We start from the raw sequence: 22,952 nt of genomic DNA on the forward strand, positions 1-22,952 counted from the left end.
CTGGAATGAGAGGCAGAAAGAGATCAAACGAGGTTCATTGAGGAATGAGGAAAGCATGATAACAGGTCTAAATTGCTTTCTTTTATATTTTGCATCACGCTGTGTCGAATGCTTTGGGCTCAGCCAGCCTCATAAGCAACGGGCTTCATGCTCTCGAAACAGCCCGGCAACCTGAACGCAAAGGAAGATCAGCGTGATTCGTTCCCCATTCACATGCTCGTGTGCAGGCTCGATCAGCTTGGAATCCAGACCGCCATACGGGCATGGAGCGACTGGCCACGCCCCGATGAGCCCAGTCACGCAGACGTTCAGCCAGCCACCGTAGCTCAGCTCGGCGTTTTGACATATGAGTCTCGATCTTGGCTACCCTGTCGATATGACTGTCAATTCGGCGGCAGACAACACGCCCGTCCCTTACGTGGTCGAGAAGGCTGCTGCACCCCAAGTGATATCTCAACTCGCCAGTGGCCGGATAGAATAGCTCGGTACCTAGACACTAAAGAGAGACTAACAGGAGGGAAGTGATAAATCAGACCGCCCTATGATGAGCCAACCCCCTAATGAGCCACGTCCCACCAAACAGGTGCCTGCACACCGATCTCAACTACCGTCAAACAACAACGTCGTTTACATCCCATTCTGTACAGAGACTTAAATATCGCAAAGAAGCAATCGGAACGCCACCGTCTCTCTCGGCTTTTGGAGGAAGAATCTCTTGTAATGTAACCAGGCTTCTCCACACAAGGCTGAGAATAGAAAAGGAGCGAGGGGAGTTTCTCCCCATCAACTCCGTACGGAACTCACGATCAATCATTTCTGCTTCAACGGCCTATTCCCTTCTCTCCTATAGGTTGAGAGCCTAACCCTAGTTCAACAAGAATTCTAATCTCCTCCTCTCCGTTTGCTTGTGTCTTTTGTTTCTACATATGTAGATGGATAGATGGCTGAGCAGATATCTACTATCAAGAGGAGACTCGGTGTCTGTTATTTCACTACTTAGGTACAGGGTATTCATATAAAAGTACATGTGATACACCCGACGTCTTTTACCCAACGCACCTATCCTGTGTCTTTGCGTCTATCTGTCTTCACCTAACTTTCCCGCTCTTCCTCGCCACCGTCTTCATACCCCTCGGCGCGAACTTGGAATATTGTCTGATGGATCTCCCCCCTTTTGTCGGGATACCAGTGCCCGCCTCTCCTCCCTGGAGTTGTTCGTTCCACTCCTGAAGAGTTTGGAGTTCTTCAGCTGTGAGGTCTCCTTCTCCCTGGAGGGGCTCGTCTTGCGGGTGGTTTGCTGTTGCCGATGCGGTGGCAGACTGTGGCGATGGCTTCGACGAAGGGTGTCGAGGCACATCCATAGTCAAGGTCGGAGTGGGAGTCGGAGTGTGTGTCTTTTGTGGGAAGAGAGGAGGGTTCACTGCATCCATGTCGAAATCCTCCTCAATCCTGAAACTCTCAACACCGCTGCTGGATGATTTTTCACGCCTGATCCTGCCCGGCCGAGACGTCATCCTTCCATAAGCCTCCGGATCTTCGAAACCATAGTCGTCTTTTTCACCTGGAATTCTCCCCTCTTTGAAAGCCTTCTCCATCTCCTTTCGGTCTTCCATCTCCTCCAACTGCTCTTCATGCATCTTTTCCATCAACTCCTCGGCCTGCTGCTTCAACCGCTCCTTGCGTCCTCTCGCCTTCCTCGCCTCTTTCGTATCTTCACCACCAAGCCTGAGCGTCCTCGGTATGCGTGTCTTAGCACCCAAAGCCCACAGATCGCCCCATTGGCTCTTCCGCGCGTCGCGATAGGCTTGTTTGGAGAAAGATTTTGGGACGGTCCAGCGCTCAATCTTCCCCGACGGCGTACAAACATCGAGAAGGACATGGCCCCGACGCTTCATGGGTTGAAAAACCAGACGTGGGAGGTTGTGCGTGGAGGGCAGAGTCGAAGGAGCTTTGGCTGCGTCTGTGAATATTGACGGAGCATCAGCGAGGTTGCTTGTTGGCTGGACATCCTCAAAGCCGCCCTGAGAAAGCTGAGTCCAGTTCTGATAATCTTCTGCCGCACGCTGCGGGTCGGGATGGAGGGGGGTAGATAGAGAATCTTCCAGCCCTCGCCACGAGTGGACTTGTCGCTGCCGCAGATCTTCTCCCTTCATCACTGAAATGTACGAGAAATCCACGTCGTCATGGTTGCGATCTTTGGCTCCAAGAACTCGTTGCAGGTAGCTGGGCCGTATGTACCGTTGCTGGAAACTGCAAAAATCTTTCCGACCCTTTGAGAGGCCAGGGATCTTATACATTGGGCATTTTTCATGATTCGTACATGGCGCGACAATCATACCCGTTTCTCTCGTGTGAAGGTCTTCTGTATCATTGTGCAACTTGCTGTATGCCGTCACTCGCCCCTCCGGAACTGCAATGTACCTCTCGAGAAGCAGCTCTCTCGCGCCAGCTATTGCCTCGAAGCCGCGAGGGATGCCCTTTTCGATCATGATCAGAACGCCGCTTTCGGGGCTAAGCATTGACCAAAGGTTCTGCACATGTTGCTTCTTCATGTAATCTTCTTGCAGCCCAAACAGCGTATGAGGTGCGATAATGATGTCAAACTGCTTCCGTTGTTGAGCAGGTCGCTCGTCTTCCAGAGTGGGCGCATCGCGGGTATGTACGTAGTCAGGCAAGCGTGGAATGAAAGTTGTGTTCTCGAGAAGCGTGGCCGCCCGATGTCTTAATGTATCTGAACCGGTGAGGACGACAGCTTTCGTTGGCGGAGGTGGAGGGATGGGGTCACGATCAGAGGAGTGTAACGAGTCCCAATGCGCCTTGACAATTTCTCGCCAGGCCAGGATACCTGCACCCCCTGCACCAGCATCAAGCACTCGGGGTCCGCCTTCTTTCGCGAACAGGTTGTTCAGCCATGTGGTGCCTAGTCGCTTGCGTGTCTCGACTAGAACGGACATGATGGCAGCATATGTGGGCGGCATGATGGTGGTGATGAATGCGTTCGCTTCCATCTCACCCATAAGATGTTGGGAAGCATCAAGGGGGATGGGTAATTGGGGTCTCGACCGTCCTGATCTGGGTGTCAATGGGGAGTCAGGAAAGCCGGGTCCTCCAAAGGTCTTCTCGCACATCTCTTTCAGATGTTTATTGGAGAAGGCACTCATGATTTTTTGAACGGGTTGCACAAAGTCTTCTTGGGAAAGGAGGACGCTGCTGGGGGTGGTTGCGAACTTTCCAAGCCGAGTGAACGGATGCTGTCGCATGCTCTGCTCTTGCCCATCCTCCTCAAGTTCCTCCTGCTGATCCTCCTCGGCGCCAAAGTCTGCGACGACCTCGCCGTTAAGCAAGAGAGCTATTTCCGCAGCTCTTTCTTCAGCAGACGACGAAAGGGCTGGATTGTGCTGGCCGGTCACCCCGAGGTCAATGCCTCCCTGCGCAGGTTTTGGGATATTATCGGCAGGCTCTTCCTCCTTGATGGTCTCCAGTCGTGCGAAGACGCCTGGTTCTGGGTCATAATCTATAGGCTCGCCTTGTTGGTCCAAGAGCTGGTTTCGGATCTCTGCAACAGTGCTTGCTTCCTCCTCGTCCAGGAATTCCTCATAAGATGCTGAAATAGGGTTTCCATAGAGTCGTTTGTACATCTTCAACTCCTCGGTGCCCAGAGCAATGGAAGGGAGCCTGTCCCCGTATATCTGCCTCGCCTCTCGTGCGATGTCTTCAGCGGACGCACCGGAGGCTCGCAAGCCTGCAAGCGGATCAATTGTGCCATTGGCAATGTCTGGGTCATCATCGAGGTCTGTTTGCTTGTCTGGAAATATCTCTTGTATGGATATAAGTCCCGCTCGGTCTTCGTCAATTGCTTCATTTATGGGCCGCCCCAGGGCCTTTTCCAGTTCTTGCAATACCTCCAGCTGTTCATTGTCGACGTCAACTGCTGACTTATGTTCACTTTCAAGTTGGCTCTTTCGCGGATCGGACTCTTGAGGAGAGTGTGGTTGGAAAAGAGAAGATTTCCTAGAGAAAGATCGGAGATGTTGTCGCGGTGCGAAAGTCCTTCGCCATGGCAGGGGTAGTGGCGTCGTTCGCTTCTTCAGGGTGACAGCCGGACCACAGAATCCATTTTCGAAGAGGATCTGGAAATCCTGGCGACAGCCATGGCACAGACCTGAAGTTCTTGCCCGACTCAGCATTATTCCTGGCTGTACAGTCTGATTCCCGGTGGACGTACAGACTGGGTGCCAGTGGAGAATGCATCGCAGGGTCAAAAAAAGTTCCAATGTACCGAATTCCTTGGCGCCAGATCCAAACTCAAGCTTTCAAAACTCCTTCCAATCATGCGTCTCCGAAAGCGGACTTCTAACTGCCCGCGGTTTCTGTGTCCACTCGTTGGTTGAGACTGAGTGCTATGGAACTACCTACCTTAGTCCATTGTACCTACTCGGTACCGCGAGGACCGTCGACATCATTGAATACACCGCCTTTGCCGCAACTGTTGTCCATTGCGAGTTGCTATCAGATTGAGGCTATGGATTGATCCCTCAGTCAGCCTCAAGTCGACTGAGTATCTATCTTGCAAATCCAGAGACCTGCCGGTTGCTGAGACAGGGCGGGAGCTTGATGCTTTTGCTTGACTGTGACTGGAAACATCCCTCCGATACAATGGTCTTCCATGATGATTGACCTCCTCACCACACCCCCTCTAAACCAAGATTCAATCCCGCACACACTCACTTCCCCTCCAAAATTGTTTAGCCCACTGGACTCCACGGCATGGGAATAAGGATCTTGCTTTTCATGCTCTGAATCAATGGTACTGTCTTGTGCACAGTATCACCCCATCCCTCGATACCCCATGACATTTCTCGTCTCAATTTCCGCTCCTCCAGATCGGCAAATTGCCATAGATGGTGCACGGTATTTAGATCTCCGATCTGCACGAACCAAGCGCCGACGCCCTCCATGACCTCTCGGCGTGCTTTGAGTCCTTTCCGCCAATGTGTTTCCCATTCCAAAAGGTTCCCAGGGTGCAGAGTATAAGATCGTAGTTCAAACAAGCCGCCGAGTGTTCGCGGGGGAGTGGTCGGCCAAAACGAAAATTCCTGCATTAGTGAGATTTTCTTGGAGGTGATCAGAGTCTGCAATTTCTTCTCGAAGGCGGGGAATTCGGGGTGGTGTGCGATGCTGTGGAGTGAGGCATGGTATCCCGTGTAGCGCTGGTATTCCCAGATGTGAACTGCAATATACCATGTTAGTCAAAACACTTCGGCGGCGAATGTAGTATACCAAAAGTTTCACAATCCCCCACTTCCGTTCGCCAACTTCCCACCAAATGGACCTTGTTCTCGGGGTCATTAGCCATCCTCGGATACCAGTTGCCCACCAATTCTACATAGTCGTCGACCTTATCCGGTTTGACATCGTGAAAGACGATCGAATGGACGTATTTGCCCCTAGCCAACACTTGAGAGAACGATCTTTCCATCTCTTTGTCTAGGTTTTGGCCTTCGGGGGTGCCGTAGATGAGGCTAGTGAGAGTGCCGGTTCGCTTTGTGGTGGTATCCGTTTCGGCTTGTCTTGCTTCTTCTGTACGGGGTGCAGTAGACAGTGAGCCCAAACCCAGGGTTTCAGACACGCGGGACGCAGTAGCAGTAAGACTTGGGGATCTATCAGAAGAAGACGCAGAAGCATCAAGGAACTGACTGTCAGCTTGTTCTTTTCTTTTCCGGGCAGCCTCAAGTCCATCTCGGAATTCTTTCTGCTTGGTATTGAAGGCGTCGGCTCCGTCGGGGGTCAGGTCGCTCAAGGCAGGGCTGCGAGGAGGGTCTCGTAACAGGGAGGTCGTAGTAAAGGTGCGAAAGAATGAGGGAGCTTGGGCAGAGGAAGAGAGGGGTAATAGCCGGCGGGCGAGCATTATTGCGACAACTCGGGATCCTTGAGCTCGACACACAAGGGAAGAAGGTCGCAGCAGAGGCTGAGTGAGAACAATGCCTGTCGAAAGAGACCTTGTTTTGGTTGATACCAGTGGTTTGTTGAATTTTGGAGAGGTTCGCAAAGAACAAGGACTCGAAGTAACACGCGAGCAGAGGAGCTACGAGGTTGTTGTGCCGGAGAAAGCCCCAGTGGTCAAGACAGCCGTGGAGGAGGTTGCGGGTTGTTTAGGCGTGAAAGGACTGGGGTTCAGGTGGCTCTGAGCAGAACGCGGGGAAACTGGTCTGCAGGAGGAGGAGGAGATGTGATGGTGGTGGTGGTAATGATGACCTGGGGTTGGCAGTGGTGACAGTGGTGGACAGGCGTGTGGCAGCTGATGCGTGTTGATTGGAAAGCAAGAAAGCTGTTTACCATGCAGAAGCTCAGAAGCAGGACAATCCAGGACAAACCAGGGAGGAAGAAGCAACCATCGACGTCACCATTTGGAGCTTGACAGCCCGGGGGGCCAGTTGGCATCTTAGGCTCCATGGCCCCTCCCCTAATGGCGGGAAGCTTGCACTGGTAGCGGGCGAGCTGGGCACTGCGGGGAGGAACAACCGGTGCCAGCTGCCAATGCTGCAGTAAGAGCATGTGTGATGAATCTGATTTGACTTTGGCGGCCTCTATCAGCCCACCTCGTTTTGTCGTAGATTCAAGATCGACGCGAACATTCTTCCACCTCGACACATTCTTCCCGGGACATTCAACTCTCTCATCCCACGTACTCGAAGCCAAAATTGTTCAACAGTCACGTCTGAGGAAGAAGAAGAAGAAGACATGGCTGACGCCCACAACCCGCCCCTCAACTACGAAGCCTCTAACACCACCACCAACCCACTGATCTCCACGACCCTACCCCCGGAAGTATCGCAATGCCTCAAGAATGCCCGTTTCCTCCATCTCGCAACAATCAGTGCCAGCCAGACCAGCCCACTCCCAACACCCCACGTATCCTTGATGAACTACACTTTCCTGCCTTCCTACGACCGCCACGGCCCCGTCATCATCATGACCACAAACGCAAAGTCCATGAAGACCCAGAATCTGATTCACAACCCCAAAGTGTCGATCCTGGTGCACGACTGGGTGTCCCACAGACCGCCGACAGCCACGTCGGTGAGTGGTGAGCAACGAGCCGGATCTCCGCCCGCTGCCGCAACTCGGTCGTCTCTTGCAACTCTCCTTCTGAATCTGAATACTTCTGCCCTAAGCTCAATATCAACCACCATAGCAGGAGAAGCGAGATTCCTGGAACAAGGCAGCGAGGAGGAGAAGTGGTGCAAAGAGGCTCATCTGGCGAATAACACATTTGGAGGTCAAGTCACGCAAGAGGCAGGGTTTTTCAGTGGACAGCCAGCATCTGCCGATGCGGAGAATAGTAGCTGTTATATTGAAGGAGATGACGTGAGGGTGGTTATTGTTCCCGTGCGTGAAGGGAGGATAGCGGATTGGAAGGGAGGTGTCAAAGATTGGGTCTTGGTCGACGAAGATGCCTCACCAACAAGTGCTACTGGGAATTCTGCCACAGCGGAGAGAGGCAGGAGCAATGGACAACCGTTGGTGAACGGGATCAGGGATTGAAGGATTCTATTCCAAACTTTTTCGTGCCGAGGATCAGATATCGAGCTGTCGCAGGATGCCTCATTGCTTGACCAAACCGCTGTACGCGTCGCGCGACCGAGTCGTGACAGACTCTCCCCCCCCGTGGCTCCCGCTCCTGATCAAAACATCTCACCATCGTCTCATCGCAATGTCCAAAACTCTAGGACTCGGCCAACATAAAAACGCCAGATCATAATGCCTCCACGCTTTCCAAAGAAAGGTCCAACCAAAAATAACTGCAACGCTAAGAACCGACAAATCTTTCCCTCGCTCTAAAAAGTAAAGGGCAGCGAAAGGCGTGAATGAGGCGAAGCGAGGGGTATGAACAAGAAATAGGATGTCCCTAGACGGCAAGGATCGGGGAAAAGGCCCAGCTGAGAAGGGCAAACTCGAGATGTGACTTCAAAAGGTGGAAAAGTTGACAGTGCTGTTTGAACCTGAACTTCCTCACATCACCGTGCATTTCGAGTCGTCTTTCGATCGAGCCGGCTTGACTTGTAGCGCCACTCGGGCGGCCTCTGTAAAGGCTTCGTTAACGCCTCGGTTTCGCATCGCTGAGCATTCTGCCGAAACAGGTCCATTAGAACTGCACTTCTTGATAAGGATTGTGATTTCTGAGGTTTACCGAGATATCGCAGCGCGCCGATGCGTCGCGCAACTTCTAATCCTTCGTTATATTGGATCATGGGTCTCGCGGGAGCGCCATTCTCCTCGTCATCGTCCTTTTCGTGCTCCTCCCGTAAGTCGCACTTGAGGGCGCACAGGACAATCTTGACCCCGGGACAGTGTTCGTTTATTTCGGCGATCCATTTTGTGGACACGTTTTCGAGAGAGCCACGGTTGTCCACCTGCGAGTCGGTTATCAGCATTTGTTTGTCGTTGAGGAGACCTGTCAGAAGTAGGACGACATACACTAAAGCACAACATGATTGCCTGAGTGTCATCGTAGGAGAGAGACCGCAACCGGTCAAACTCCTCCTGTCCAGCGGTGTCCCATAAAGATAATTCCATGTGGATACTGTCGACGAAGATGTCGTGGACATAGTTCTCGAAGACGGTGGGTTCGTAGACAGTCTGGGAGAAGACCAACAAATGTCAGCAATCTACCGCCAAACAAGACCGCGGGCAGTGTTCCTCGTTCTTCAGCAGCCCGTCACATCCAGAGACAAAAAAGGCACGGATCCCGGGGGGGAAACGAACTGGGAAGAAGCCGCGAGTGAAGACGTTCAGCAGACTCGTCTTTCCGCAGGCGCCGTCGCCCAACAGGACGAGTTTGCGCTGCACCACCTTCTTACCACCGCACAAAGGCATTTCCGAGCTTGAGCTTGTTGTCGCGCCGAGAAGGGATCGCTGGAGTCGACAGGTGCAGTTTGTTTATGAGAGAATTGCGCGCGCACGACCGGGAGGGTTTTTTGGGGCTGTTGCTCTAATAGGTGGTGGTAATTATACAAAAAATGAGGGTTGCGGAGATTGCGGCGTATCGGGCAGCCTGGAGGCGAAATGAGACTTTTCCCGATCGGAGGAGGGGAAATCTGGTCAAGGGCGAGGACAGTGGCGGGAGGAGACGGATAAGAATACTTTGGATAGCACGAATAGGTAGGCTATAGGGGAGAGGAGGAGGAGGAGGACAACAAGTAGTAGGAAAAGCAGGATGTTGAGGAGATCTGCGAGAGGAATGGAGTTGGTACCGAGTAAGAGATAGTCGAGATGTCAATCAGATCCAACACAGAGTGCAAGAATGAAGGGTCCAACGGAACCGTTGACGCACTTGCGGGTTTGCAGCTGCGGGCGATGTGGATGAAGACCACTGGGCGATGCCAACCACCTTCGGGGTACTTGTACAAGGAATAGTTGAACATTTGTGAGTGGGCACCACTACTGGGCGCCGTGGGCGGGCGACATCTGAGCAGTGAGCACTGAGCAGCACATGCCCGTGGGCTGTGGCGATGCATTTGCAGCCTGAAAGTTGCACGGGGGGAACTAATTCTTTTGCCTAAAGCTAGGCTCTTCCGGGGGGCTATTAGTGAGTGAGCCTTGCTTGCATGCAGTGGTCCAGGCGTAGTTGGTGGGGTCCGCCCGCCGCCCGCCGCCCGGCACAAAACTTGAAGGTGGAGTGATTCTCTTCCCACTGGCACTGCAAAGGACAAACTTGGAAATGGACCAACCCTCCATTTGGTCCAGCGGCAAACCTGAAATGCACTCCGGTGCCTTCCCCGCGATATCTTGATGCTTCTCACTTGGTTCCCTCGTGTCCCTTCATGGCCACCCAATCCTCCACATGTGCCTGCTTCTCCTGAACAACTCTCGAGTCCTGCCTCGACAGAAGCCCTCCAGTGAACGCCTTGGACCGCAGCCTAACCTATACGACCAGTGCGAGCACAGACGATCGTTATCCTTGCAAGCGGCCATCTTCCTTCAGATGCCATCTCGCCCACCGAGACTTGCCCCGCATCGCCAAAAATAAAACCCGATCGGCCGATGAGCGGCGCTGACTTGCTGTCGCAATCCCTGCTGACAAGACTTGCTCGGAAGGACGAGTAGAATGGAGCATGGAGCACGGTGCCTGACAGTCGATGAATCCTGCGACAAATGGGCGAGGCTGAGGCCGGTCGGTAGGTAGGAATTGGCTCGAGGCGAGAACCCCTCCAAAAGCGGCGGCACTGACCACCAAATTTGGCGGGAATTTGCTAGCTATTAGATTACCTTCACTTATAAAGAGTATCCTATCTGCTCTTGAGTATAGCGGGATCCCTATACTTATTACTAGATACTAGCTATTCCTAAATAGGTGGTCCCCTCGTCGTTATTGAGCACTCTAAGTCAGACTCTGCTATTTATTTCTGAAGTCGGCCTGGAGGTACCTTTCACTAGCTAGCTATCCACGGGGCCTGATCGGCTCGTCAAAGTCCTCAAGATCTTCCTTCTTCATACTTCCTTGGATACTGTGGGTTAGATCCTATGGCGCATGTCAAGATTCTCTCAAAGTTGCGTGTTGGCGGGCGATATTGCCGGAGACAATGAATGCTGGGCTTTAACTTCTGAGCTCCATGTCTTTTCCACTTGCCGAAAACACGATGCGGAGGTGGGGTCTGGAAATGTGGACCACTGATCACTGCTATATGACTTGTGAAAATACACGTCTGGCCCTCGTCCAAGACATGTCCTTTGTGTCAGCATAAGAAGTCCTATCGATCTTGGGTCTTGTGATTAGGCAGGAAGACCACTCCAGCAAGCACTTGAGCACCACTCTTGTCGCCAATATCCTTTCGCGAAATGGCCAGCCAATCCCAGCAAAGCCAGGACGTTTCGGTCCAGATAGGCAACTTGCAGGTCCAGGGACTGATGAACAAGACAAACAAAGTTGCGAACTACCTTGGGATCCAATACGCAACTATCCCGGCAAGATTTCGCCAGTCCAAGCTCGTTGATCACTCCGAGCTGAGTGGTGTCCTCGATGCAACTCGATACGGACCCAGATGTCCACAGGTCACAGTAACCCGACCGGAGACAGCCCACCTATATGAGGGTGTGCGACGCAGTTCTGAGTATCCCCTGGACGAGTTTGGATGCTTGAGGCTCAACATCTATGTCCCCAAGGGGGCCCAGGGTCCGTTACCAGTGTTAGTTTGGATCCATGGCGGAGGATTTATCTTTGGAGACGGCAACTCTGAATTTGATGGAAACTACCTCGTGGAGCATGCCTTGGAGAAAGGAAAACCCATTATCTTCGTGGCCATGAATTACCGACTGGGATTCTTTGGATTTCTCGCTTCAAAGGAACTGAGCGCAGAAGCGACTGCGAGCGGCGAAACCCCATACTCAAACATGGCAATGCATGACCAACGAGTCGCCCTCCTGTGGATCCAAAAGCACATCCAATATTTCGGCGGCGACCCATCCAATACCACCATCGCGGGTGAATCTGCAGGTGGGTGGTCAGTGCTCGCTCACCTGCGATCCGACGTACCCGTTTGCCAAAGAGGTATCATTCTATCGAGCCCCAACCTGGATTTTCCACGACCGGAAGAGGCTCAAGAGACCTTTGATGAGCTTGTCGCCAGCACGGGCGTGCCGCCTACTGCGTCCGCGGAGGAAAAGCTCACAGCTCTGCGTAACTTGGACTCGATGGAAATAGTTCGGCTGATGGTCCCTCGTTTGGCTACACCCCTCTGGGACGACAAATGGTTTGTGTATCAAGACGGCAACAGGCCTATTGCAGGCCCTGCTCCGCTCGCGCCGTGGGTGAAGGGCGTCATTGCGGGATCCACGAAGCACGAAGCAGCGCTGTTTGGTGTCACTCAATGGCGGAATTGGTCCTCCCAGCAATTTGTGGATCGGGTGAAATCCGCCTTCTCAACTGCCGAGCTGGCCCAAGAACTGATGGATGCATACGGCATCTCCCCAGCGGCACCTGCCGAGACGTGTCTCCAGGGGTTCATTGATATGGCTACCGACAGCATCTTCTCAGGCCTGCCCTTCATCATCGCAGAAAACCCCTCCGAATCTTTGCCGGTCAGTCTCTACAGATTTGACCAGGCCGACACATTCAGCCAGAGCCCCCTTAAAGGGTATGCCTATCATGCACTGGACAACTCGTTCTTCTGCCGACTACCAGCCGTCGCTGGTCCCAATGCCGACCCGGAAGTGAGAGAAACAGCGAATAGACTTTCTGCGGCCGTCATCGAGTTTGCACATGGATCGCAACCATGGGAGACATTCAGCTCTAGGCACAGGATTATGGTGTTCAATGGCACGAAGAGCGGGATTGTGGAGCTCAAGGAAGAGGACCGTTGGAGGCGGATTACCATGTCGGGAGACCTAACAAGGGCAAAGGGGACGTGGAGGTCTGGCAACAAGCTGCTGGGCGTCCGCCACAGTTCGATGGATCGAATGTAAGTCGGCCCGTAGTCACAATCATGAATCAGGCCAAGTTCGACAGCATGATCACTTCTCCACGGCAAAAGAACGACGTGCCCATTTGTTCTTGCTTACATACCGACTGAAGGATATAGAAGATGCTTCTGCTTTTCCTTGCCTTTTGGCTTTTTGCCAGCAACTCTTGATCATGGTCATATAGCCAATTGAAACGCTTTTCCCCCGTGGACCTGCACATTACGCTTTTTGCTCAATCTACTCGTTCTTCTTCAACGGATTCTTCTTGCCCCAGGGCCACGCCCTCTCCTCGGGCAGCTCCCGCGCAATCCACCTCAAAATGGCGGCGTTTGTCTCCTGAGGTGCCTCCAATGCCACCCAGTGGCCGGCATCGACATTCACCGTGGTCAGTTTCCTACAGAAGTTTTTCATAGGCTCGCAGATTTTCGAGTTGTACGTGCCGGCGACGGCGTCGTTCAGGGCCTCGATGAACAGCACGGGGACGGAGACGACGCCTTCGTTGACGGACCAGTCTTCGCACCATTGCAGGTTGACGTCGTCGTTGAGATTGTATGCGGTCGGGGACCAGAAGCCACCCGTGGAGAACGCCTCGACCAGGCTCTTGTGCGTGTCGTCGTCGACCAAACTGTCGCCCAGCTCCTCTTCGGTCTCGGTCTCGGTCTCGGGCAGTGACTCGGCGCCACCAAACCAGCCTCCATCCTTGACCACGTTGGCCGTGAACGCCGGCTTGTCCCTGTCCTGCTCGGGCTCCTTGGCTGCACGCGAATAGACGAACTTTATAAATCCCTCGACGTGCTTGTCGAAGAAAGTGATGGCCTTTTCGTAGTTGTCCGAATCCTCGTAGAAGACTCGGTACGACCACTGGGCGTGCGGGTATTCCTCTTCCGTGTACAGCTCGCGGTTGGCGTACTTGAGCGTCTCTGCCACGCCCATCTCCAGCGTGCGGTAGGGGAAGACCATGTTCACCACCCCGAGACAAACTTCAGGGTTATGCGCGAGCACCGCCCACACGACGCTGGCGCCCCAGCCGTGGCCGACCCACACGGCCTCGCTGCGTCCCAGGTGCTTCAGGAGCTGCAACATCTGCGCCACAACCTTTTCCAGCGAATAGTCACGCTTTTCCTTGCTCTTTGGGAGCGATTGCCCGTACCCTGGCATGTCTGGCGCCACGACCCGGAAGCCCAGCGCCGAGAAGCTGCGAAGCTGTGGTTTCCATATCTCTGCTATGGCGGGCCAGCCGTGGATGAAGACCAGTAGCGGGCCATCCTGGGGCCCGGCGTCGAGGTATGAAGTTGTCTTGTCGTGCTTGGTGAATTCGTGCCGTGAGATCTCCGTCGACGCTGGCGCCGTGGCCTTGGTGGTGGCCTTGGTGGTGGACTCCGTCGTCGTCATTATGAGCGCCCACCTTAGGCTTACCAGCTACCACCTTAAAGTCTGACTCTGACTTTGCGAGAAGGATTGTGGGATGGTCTGGGGCACTCACGCGTATATATATATGCACGCTGTTCTCAGCGCGTTAGCAAGGTCTCCGGTACATATACATGTATGGACAGTGAAACCCCCTCTTCCCCCATTCTCTAACCCTGTCACGCTCACTTACATACCTATATGGACTCGTTACGGGACCCATATGGCCACCTGCAGTTGGATGGGGCCTACGGGGAATGTGCGGAGTACAAATTGTTGAATACACCGTCGCAATGCATGCGTATGACCCAAACGTATGCACATTACGAGCTCCGCCGCGGGGACCCCGGCTGGGGGAGGATGACACGTCAAGGAAAAATACCCAAATGCCGAAGGGTGGTGGAGAACTTCAAGCCACCATTATCTGCATCCGCCTGCTTACAACAATTGTCCACTCTTTGGCTTGCACTTGCGTGAGAACTGGCTTATGAAAGTCGCAAGAAGACGAGACTGAGTTGACAGAACAACAGACCGGAACAGGAACAAGAGATCCAGAGGGTTGACTCTATTCTGTGTCCATGTATTTTCCCAGATTCATGGAACGAGTTGTTGCTTCTCAGCTGCACATGCTGGCATTCGTCCTTCCAGATCAAAGTCGCCCGTCGCAGTTCCTGATCACTGTCTGTCTGGCGGCCTGATCTTGCAGCAAATTCTGAGTTGCGCCCTCTTTTCTCCCAGCCCAAGTCGTCGTAGGGTTATCCATCACGACTCCCATACTCGTTCTCGCACGCTCTACGCAAGCGAAAAGTTCTTCTCCTTCTTCCAACCCTCAACCATCAATACCAACGTCTTGGTCGCTGGCTTTTCTTGCACTTCTTTCGGCAGTGTCCTTGGGAAATCCACCGCCGCCTGCCTCAAGGCGGCAATGCCTGCCGCTCCGAAAAACAGCACGAATCGTTCGATCGCATTGTTCTCTAGCATGCTTTTCAACAATACCAGATGGCTGGTCTGCACCTCTTGTGGAGGCGTATTGGCAATGTGTGCGAGACTAGCCCAATAGTGCACCGGCGGCCAGGGGTTGGAGACTTTGGCCTTTGAAAAGTTGCGGAGAGCGATCGAGGCGTATCCCACACCGAGTCCTGTGAGACGGTCGTAGTGCTTGTTTTCATTCACAAAGGCTTTCTTCGAGTCGGGGTCATCTGTGATTCTATCAAGACGCCAGCCGAGTCGGTGTTTGCCCGCGGCAGTAGATTCGCGCCCGGAGATGCCGAAAAGAATCGGCGCCGTGGCATGGAATTTGCTCATAAGTATGGAGATGAGGGAGACACTTGTTGGCTTGGAAGGCTGCGATGGGTCGGCCGTGGATGGGACACTTCGGGGGAATTGAAGCTCAGGCATCGAGAATATCTGAGCAACCAGGGTTCCGATGGGTTCGGCCGCTTTAGGGTTGACGGCACACTCACCCACAAAGCCGCCAATAACAGCCTTGCTGAAGATGGAGAGCAGGTACAGCGCCAGTGACGGGATCGTTGTTGTGCCATTGTCGCCCAGATTGAGGTGCGCAGGGAGATATTCGCTAACGGAAACCGGAGGAGACGGTCGATCCTTGAGAGCCTGTTGCAATGTAGAACGCACTCGGTCATGCTGTCCTAGTTAGTCAGAAAAGCTGGCCAGTCGGGGTATTATCGTCGTTACTTACTGCCTTTTTGTTACCAACCTTGTCATCTGTCAACTGGCCAACGCTGGTTCGAATTGCTCGGCGCATATCTCCCACATGGGGTTTCAAGGCTGGATCCTTTTTGGCCGCAACCCAGAAGTCTGACCGGAACTTTTTCAGCTTCTTGTGGAGAACGAGGTAGTTGGAATGTTGTGCCTCGACCTCTGGAGCTGGACTGATGTCTTTGCCTTGACCAAGGGCGGCAGTGGGTTGTGGTGGAGGAACTTTGGCTGCTGCAGCTTTCTCAGCTTCTTCTCTCCGCAAAGCCGCTTCCTGCTCGGCCTTGGCTTTCTCCTCCCGATGCTTCTGCTCGGCTGCGTCCTTTTCCCTTCGCTTTAGTTCCTCTTCTTCAGCCTTCTGCTTTGCTTGACGTTCCGCCTCTTGACGGGCACGCTCTTCACGATCCCGGCGCTCTTTCTCTTCACGTGTTCTTCGCTCCTCTTCGGCCCGTCTACGTGCTTGTTCCTTCTCCTGGGCTTGGGCCTTCGCCTCTGCCTCCGCCTTCCTCCGTCTTTCTTCCTCCTCTAATCTCCTTCGCTCTTCTTCCTCACGTCTCCGGCGATCCTCTTCCTCCTGCTTGATGTAAGCCTGAAGAACAGCCTCAGCCTGTTTCCGTACAACTTCATGCTGAGCCTTTGCGGCATTGAGCTCTATCCGATGAGCCTCTGCTTGTGCTGATTCCCGGGCATCAAGCTCTTCCTGCTGTTGGCGTTTCTGATAAGCGTGAAGTTTTGAGCGCTCAATCTCGTGCAAATGGATCTGACTCAAAGCACGTTCCAATTCCCATTGCAGTTGTCTGGATGGGCTGTCGTCGGTCCGACGAGCCCTAGGACTGTCTCTGGCAGAGAAGGGTGAGGATGAGTGAAGCCTTGCCATGGTCAAAGCACGTGACTCTAAATTTCTGCTGACCACCCCCAACTGACACGGTCAAAGAATGTTGGGAGGGAGATCTGAGGATGGAGTGTCCGGAATGTCTCCACTGTCTAGGTGATGACACTGATGGAAATGAGAAGATTGCGCTGGAGTAAAGTTGACAAGCTTGGAGGCTGGTCCGTGTTCGATATCGACGCGCAAACCACGACACAGGGTGGTAGGAAGGAGGTAGCAGAAGAGGAAGTCTTTTGCCGAGGCAAGGCTGACACTCAGTCCAGGACGCGTCAAACGCTTAGCCCATCGCAATAGATATAAAGATAAAGCACTTTTAAGTCAAGCTGAGAGAGCTCTAGACCTGCTCAGTATCAAAGGAGGGCCACTGCAAAGACTGGAGCAGTGTTAATGATGGCAGCGAAGGTTGGACAAGGGAGTGACAGGGCCAATTAAGTGTCGATGGCTGGCAAGTGAGCAGTGCTGATGTCCAAACCGCGCAAAGGGCCAGATATGGTGAAGTCTCATGGAGGAACCTCTGAGCTGGGAGGAGTACGGAGTACCGTTGGTGACCACTGACCAGGACTCAGACATTCGGACATGGGTTTCAGCTTAGGCAAGCATGGTGGAGCAGTCCCGGCACCCCTGGTGCTCCGGTGCATTCTAGGTGCCTGCCACCCGGCTGGCCCTTCACCTGGGGGATGTGCGCTAAACCCAAGGCCTTGCCCCGTCTGTGGGCTGCTAGGCGGCAGTACTAGACCCTCCTCGGGAGCCAAGGGGAGCCTGTAACCGTAGCCCAGAACCGCCCGCAACATCTCTTGGCGCATCCATTGTCCCTCTGTAGGCGGGCGACTGCAACATGAATCACAAACAGCTGCGCTTTAGTAGAGGGATAGAAACAGCCATCTGGAGAACTAGCAGTGACCCATTCTTTGCGGTCTCCGCCCTCCTAATGCAAAGTACTACGTATTATTAGGAGACGATGCTTACTCTCTGCAAACCCGACGAAGGATCAAGGTGGCGCCCAGAAAGGGAAGATATCAGAGGCGTCGTCCTTTCTGATAGAGCCCGATAGATAGAGGGGGCCAAAGGTGATGAGAAACCCAACAGACATCGCCTATAGGGCCAGTCGAACATGTCTAGATAATAGCCCTGCGGTTCACCTTCAGCGCATAAGCGAGTGAGCAGTGAGAACGTTAACTAGACCCTGTAGGCGGTACTTTGTGGTGGTCTTCAGCCTGCGGGACCCTTGGGCCTTTCCACCACCTGCAGCCTGCGCCCGCTAAAAAGAAACCATCCACTACCACCACCACCACCATTTGCCCATACAAAGCCTTTACCAAAAACCCATCTTCACCTTCCCTACTCTTTCCCCCTCTCCTGCCGAGTTGCCCTCTCCCTCCCTCCTCTCCATCATCCTGTCCCTCTGTTCTGTCCTGTCCTTTTCCACATCGCTTCCTTCAGCGTTTGCCAGACAGTCCTTCAACCCCATCAGAGTCACTCTCTTGTGTGCTCTTATCCCTCTGCCTTGTGGGAGCCCGTCCCCGTCCATTTCCGTTTTCCTGTCCTTCCCTCACCCAAGAAATAAATCTTACGTCGAACCGAGCCTGCCTTCCGCAACCTCGACTTATCTGCCTGCGCCATCTTGCGCAGTCTCCGGTTGCAATCACTACCAAGCCATTCGAGTTCTTATTGCCATTGCGACAGCCTTCAGCTCAACGCTACAAACATCACCTCCGTCGAGCGATTCTTACGTTGTCACTGACACCGCCTTGTCACTCCACCACTGCACCCCGGCCCGCAGGCTCCGACTCGAACGTCGAGCGCAATACACAACTGCTTAGGATTCGTAACCGTCTTTCATCCAACGCTTGAGATCCGCTGGATTTACAAAACTCTTCAGGACATCAAGATCCGGCTTGGTTGTACTCCTCGGCACCTTCTCAGGTGAGTTTCAACTGCTGTTTACGAGCCTTTATCAAAGATGCTCCGCATCTGCCCTCCAAACCCCATTCACACCGTTCAACCTTTTGTCCTCTGCATTCATTATCCAGATTGCGTCCCCAACGGGCCCTAAGTGCCCATCCTCGAGCGTACACTAATATTACTGTCCCAGTTGCGTCTTCTTTCCCTCCTTGTGTACGGAGTCAGAGAGGCAATATCATTGCTTCCCTTTTTCCACCCTTTCGAGGGCCTTCCCCAGGCTGGACAGCCTCAAGCCGAGCAAGAGCTAGGAAACACAGTTACTTACTAAGGACATCTCCACGATGGCACAACCGGGTTCATCTGGCGTGCCTGGCCCTACAGGGCGCAGACTTCATATTGCCCACCGCCGCAGTCCGTCCGAGCTCACTCCGCTCATGATGGAACAACTGGCTCTTCAGCAACAGATTGAGTTATTACAACAGCAACAACAACAAATCGCTGCTACACATCAGCAGTACGTCAACATGGGCATGATTCAGCAGCCCTTGCAAGGCATGCCTACCTACTCTCCCATTCAAGGGCAGCCCAATCTTTCGGGAATCTCGCCCAACAACACCAATTTTCAATTCCCTCAAATCCAGCAGCAAATGGCCATGCAGGCAAACCCTTCTACACAAGCCGGTGCCCACCGCAGAAATCAATCCGCGCTTCCGGGCATGGCCATGGGCCCTCCACCAGCACCATCCGCTGGCACTGCCGGTGCAGCCTACGGTGACTTCAACCAGCAGGCCATGGGTCAGAATCGTGAAAATGCCAGTGGCCGCGGCGGAAGAGGAGGTTCTGCACAAAGTGGACATACTCGACGTCATTCTTTAGCTCTTCCCGAGGCAAAAAAGGCTGCTGAACTCGCAGAGAAGAAGCGGACCGCTGCTGGGTTTCAGTTCCCTATTCCAGGAGCGGGAGGCATCGCGGAGAGTCCTGTGGCTGCTACCCCTGCGGATGACAGGTTGAACACACCCGTCACTCCTGGAGGGCTGGGTCTTCAGCGTGCTGGCAATGCACGTATGGTTGGTCACAGTCGAAGCCAGAGTATGGCTGCTGGAAATCCCCGGGGTGGAGGTCAGGCTGGTCGTGGAGGCTCTGCCTTCCAGTTCCCACCTCCTGGTGATACTGGTGCCGGTAACCAGTCAGACCTGCAACGTCGTGGAAGCCAAAGCAATCACACGAGGCAGGGCTCCCGCAACTTTGAGGGCAATTGGCGTCAACAGAATAATCAGCAGACGACTGAGCAGTCACCTCAACAAATGGGTCAATTCAGCCAACCGCAAGCTATGGGTGGTGGAAACTTCCAGCCGGGCCATCGTGGGCGAGGATCAATGAACCAGTCCATCGGCTCAATGAGTGGGTTTCAATATCCCGGCCAGCCACAGCTGGTGCAACTCCCTCAGGGCCAAATGATGATGGCACCTCAGATGTTCGCTGGCCAGCAGCTGAACGCGTTGCAGATCGCGCAGCTTCAGGCGATGCAAGGTGCACAACTTGGCGGTCTTCAGGCCAGTCAGCATGCTCCTCCAATGGGTTTGCAGCAGCAACAACAACAGCGGAAGACTCTGTTTACTCCTTACCTCCCCCAAGCCACGCTTCCTGCGTTGCTCAACGACGGCCAACTGGTTGCGGGCATCCTCCGAGTGAACAAGAAGAACCGGTCCGACGCCTATGTCACTACCAACGATCTCGATGCAGACATCTTCATTTGTGGTAGCAAAGACCGTAATCGCGCTCTCGAGGGCGATCTCGTTGCGGTCGAACTGCTTGACGTCGACGAAGTCTGGGGTCAGAAGCGTGAGAAGGAAGAGAAGAAAAAACGCAAGGACATCACCGACACTCGCTCGTCGGGTAACAACCAAAACGGCAAGAGTGATACGGCTTCGACCACTGACACTGCCTCGATTGCTCCAGATGGTAGTATCCGACGACGCGGCAGCTTGCGTCAGCGTCCAACACAGAAGAAGAATGATGATGTTGAGGTCGAAGGTCAGAGCCTGTTGTTGATGGAAGAAGAAGAGATCAGCGACGAACAGAAGCCTCTCTACGCAGGCCATGTCGTTGCGGTTATTGAGCGCGTCGCTGGGCAGATGTTTTCGGGTACTCTGGGTCTGCTCCGACCAAGCAGTCAAGCCACAAAGGAGAAGCAGGAGGCCGAGCGGCAGGCACGAGATGGAGGGCATTCGCGATCTGAATCTCGCGCACAAGACAAGCCGAAGATCGTGTGGTTCAAACCCACCGACAAACGCGTCCCCTTGATCGCCATCCCCACCGAACAAGCTCCCCGAGACTTTGTCGATAAACATATGGACTACGCCAACAGAATCTTCGTGGCTTGTATCAAGCGTTGGCCGATTACCTCCCTGCATCCATTCGGTACTCTAGTTGAACAACTGGGCGAGATGGGTGATCTTCGTGTGGAGACAGACGCCTTGCTCCGCGACAACAACTTTGGATCCGATGAGTTCTCCGATGCCGTCCTGAAGAGTGTTGGGTGGGATGACTGGTCGTTGAAGGCGGAGAGTGAGGAGAGCTTGGGTGCACGCCTCGACCTCCGCAACGAGCGAACTTTCACCATTGACCCTAATGGCACCAATGAGCTCGACGACGCTATCCACATCAAGCAACTTGACAATGGCTTGGTCGAACTCGGCATCCATGTCACGGATATCGCGCATTTCGTCAAGGCGAACTCGTTGGTTGATCGAGAGGCCAAGAAACGAGGGACTGGCGTTTATTTGATGACCAGGGGCGTTAACATGCTCCCCTCGAAGCTGTCAGCAGACATCTGCTCGCTACTTCCAGGCGAGGGTCGTCTGACCGTGAGTGTGGTTTTCAAAGTCAATACCGAGACAGGGCAGATTGAAGAGGACCCATTCATTGGCAAATCGATCATTCAGAGCACTGGTAAGCTTGGATACCGTGCAATTGATGCTGTCGTCAAGGGAGGCGAACAACCTGAATTGAACGGGCCCACTGTCGAGGACATCAAGACTTTGCACAAAATTGCCAGCAAATTCCGAGAAGCTCGCTTTGGCAACCGGTCTGCAAACATTGCCCCTCTTCGGCTGCTTTATCAGCTCGATGACGAGAATGTTCCGGTTGAGCAGAACATCTTCAACACATCCGCTGCTCACGAGATCATGGAGGAAATTAGTTGCAAAGCCAACTTCTTTGTTGCGCAGAAGATTTTCACTGCGATGCCTGACAAGGCGTTTTTGAGAAGACAAGCCCCTCCGAACCCGCGACGACTGCTGACGTTTGTCGATCGCATGACGCGAGCTGGCCATGAGATTGATAGCTCTAGCAGCGGAAGCCTGCAGAACAGTCTCTTCAAAGTGGAAGATCCAGATCTGCGCAAGGGCATGGAGACTCTGTTGGTCAAGACTTTGCAACGTGCCAAATATTACATTGGGGAACAGGTTGCCGAGGAGCAGCGCCAGCACTATGCCCTCAACCTACCTCTCTATACCCACTTCACCAACCCCTCACGCCGATATGCCGACATCGTCGTCCACCGGCAGCTGGAGGCTGCTCTTTCCAACGGTGCTGTCGAGTTCAATGAAGACATGGAGAGCTTGGCCAAAACAGCCGAGCAATGCAACAACAAGAAAGATTCTGCTCATTGCGCCCAGGAACAGAGCGTCCACATCGAATCTTGCCGGCTCATGGACAAGAAAAGCAAAGACATGGGCGGCGATCTTATTAGCGAGGGTATTGTCATTTGCGTCTACGAGTCTGCATTCGATGTCCTTATCCCAGAATATGGATTCGAGAAACGTGTGCATTGCGATCAGCTTCCCTTGAAGAAGGCCGAGTTCCGCAAGGAAGAACGAGTCCTCGAGCTTTACTGGGAGAAAGGAGTCCCGTCATCTGCCTACATTCCTGAAGACGAAAGACCCCGTGCTTCGGTGAGCACGAGAGGCACCAACGGTGCGACCGAGTCTGCACGAGAACGGGCCAAGGAACGATACGAATCCCAACGCAAGCAGACAGACAGCAATACCATGTCGACCGACGATGTTGATGCGCTCTTTGATGACGAAGATAGTGCATCAGAAATTACCGAAATGGCTGCCGGTGTGTCTCTGACTTCGCCAGTCGACCGATCGTCTCAGAGCATGCCGTCGTCCCCGGCCCGCAACGGCGGCCCGACCAGAACGCAATCCGAGCCAAAGACAGGCAAGCCTGCTGGCGACATTCCAGAGAACAACCTGACCGACAAGGAGAAGTATCTCAGTTATTTCAAACTCCGGGAAGAGGGTGGTGAATACATTCAAGACGTGACTGAAATGACTCGAGTGCCCGTCATTTTGAAGACTGACCTGACAAAGAGTCCACCGTAAGTGACATGAAAACCCACGTTCATCCATGCCGTTGCTGACCATTGCACAGATGCCTGACTATTCGGTCCATGAATCCATATGCATTGTAGTTAATGCATTAGTATCAAGTCATCACCGGCATGGGAAACAGATCGACTCCAGGCACACGGCATAGGTCTTTACAGAGCGGGGAGGTCTATCAGATCCGG

General features: G+C 53.6%; 8 protein-coding genes across 8 annotated transcripts; 3 read left to right on the forward strand and 5 right to left on the reverse strand.

Moving 5' to 3' along the window:
• Window positions 1-1,088: 1,088 nt before the first annotated feature.
• Window positions 1,089-4,187, reverse strand: Z520_08956 (uncharacterized protein; the record flags this gene model as incomplete). The annotated part of the gene is made up of 1 exon (XM_016779452.1): window positions 1,089-4,187. One exon carries the CDS (start codon window positions 4,185-4,187, stop codon window positions 1,089-1,091), a length of 3,099 nt encoding a protein of 1,032 aa, XP_016629562.1.
• Window positions 4,188-4,745: 558 nt separating this feature from the next.
• On the reverse strand, window positions 4,746-5,908 carry Z520_08957 (uncharacterized protein; the record flags this gene model as incomplete). The annotated part of the gene is made up of 2 exons (XM_016779453.1): window positions 4,746-5,230; window positions 5,281-5,908. The coding sequence occupies 2 exons, from the start codon at window positions 5,906-5,908 to the stop codon at window positions 4,746-4,748; spliced, it is 1,113 nt and encodes a 370-aa protein (XP_016629563.1).
• Window positions 5,909-6,741: 833 nt separating this feature from the next.
• Z520_08958 (uncharacterized protein) lies at window positions 6,742-7,545 on the forward strand (the record flags this gene model as incomplete). The annotated part of the gene is made up of 1 exon (XM_016779454.1): window positions 6,742-7,545. One exon carries the CDS (start codon window positions 6,742-6,744, stop codon window positions 7,543-7,545), a length of 804 nt encoding a protein of 267 aa, XP_016629564.1.
• Window positions 7,546-8,013: 468 nt separating this feature from the next.
• On the reverse strand, window positions 8,014-8,877 carry Z520_08959 (uncharacterized protein; the record flags this gene model as incomplete). Its single annotated transcript, XM_016779455.1, has 4 exons — window positions 8,014-8,129; window positions 8,192-8,414; window positions 8,479-8,640; window positions 8,767-8,877. The coding sequence occupies 4 exons, from the start codon at window positions 8,875-8,877 to the stop codon at window positions 8,014-8,016; spliced, it is 612 nt and encodes a 203-aa protein (XP_016629565.1).
• A 1,962-nt stretch (window positions 8,878-10,839) lies between these two features.
• On the forward strand, window positions 10,840-12,462 carry Z520_08960 (uncharacterized protein; the record flags this gene model as incomplete). The annotated part of the gene is made up of 1 exon (XM_016779456.1): window positions 10,840-12,462. One exon carries the CDS (start codon window positions 10,840-10,842, stop codon window positions 12,460-12,462), a length of 1,623 nt encoding a protein of 540 aa, XP_016629566.1.
• Window positions 12,463-12,696: 234 nt separating this feature from the next.
• Window positions 12,697-13,851, reverse strand: Z520_08961 (uncharacterized protein; the record flags this gene model as incomplete). The annotated part of the gene is made up of 1 exon (XM_016779457.1): window positions 12,697-13,851. One exon carries the CDS (start codon window positions 13,849-13,851, stop codon window positions 12,697-12,699), a length of 1,155 nt encoding a protein of 384 aa, XP_016629567.1.
• An 807-nt stretch (window positions 13,852-14,658) lies between these two features.
• On the reverse strand, window positions 14,659-16,459 carry Z520_08962 (uncharacterized protein; the record flags this gene model as incomplete). Its single annotated transcript, XM_016779458.1, has 2 exons — window positions 14,659-15,510; window positions 15,566-16,459. 2 exons carry the CDS (start codon window positions 16,457-16,459, stop codon window positions 14,659-14,661), a joined length of 1,746 nt encoding a protein of 581 aa, XP_016629568.1.
• A 2,255-nt stretch (window positions 16,460-18,714) lies between these two features.
• Z520_08963 (uncharacterized protein) lies at window positions 18,715-22,764 on the forward strand (the record flags this gene model as incomplete). Its single annotated transcript, XM_016779459.1, has 1 exon — window positions 18,715-22,764. The coding sequence occupies one exon, from the start codon at window positions 18,715-18,717 to the stop codon at window positions 22,762-22,764; it is 4,050 nt and encodes a 1,349-aa protein (XP_016629569.1).
• Window positions 22,765-22,952: the final 188 nt, after the last annotated feature.

This window comes from Fonsecaea multimorphosa, assembly GCF_000836435.1.
Source record: "Fonsecaea multimorphosa CBS 102226 unplaced genomic scaffold supercont1.21, whole genome shotgun sequence".
Lineage (NCBI taxonomy): Eukaryota > Fungi > Ascomycota > Eurotiomycetes > Chaetothyriales > Herpotrichiellaceae > Fonsecaea > Fonsecaea multimorphosa.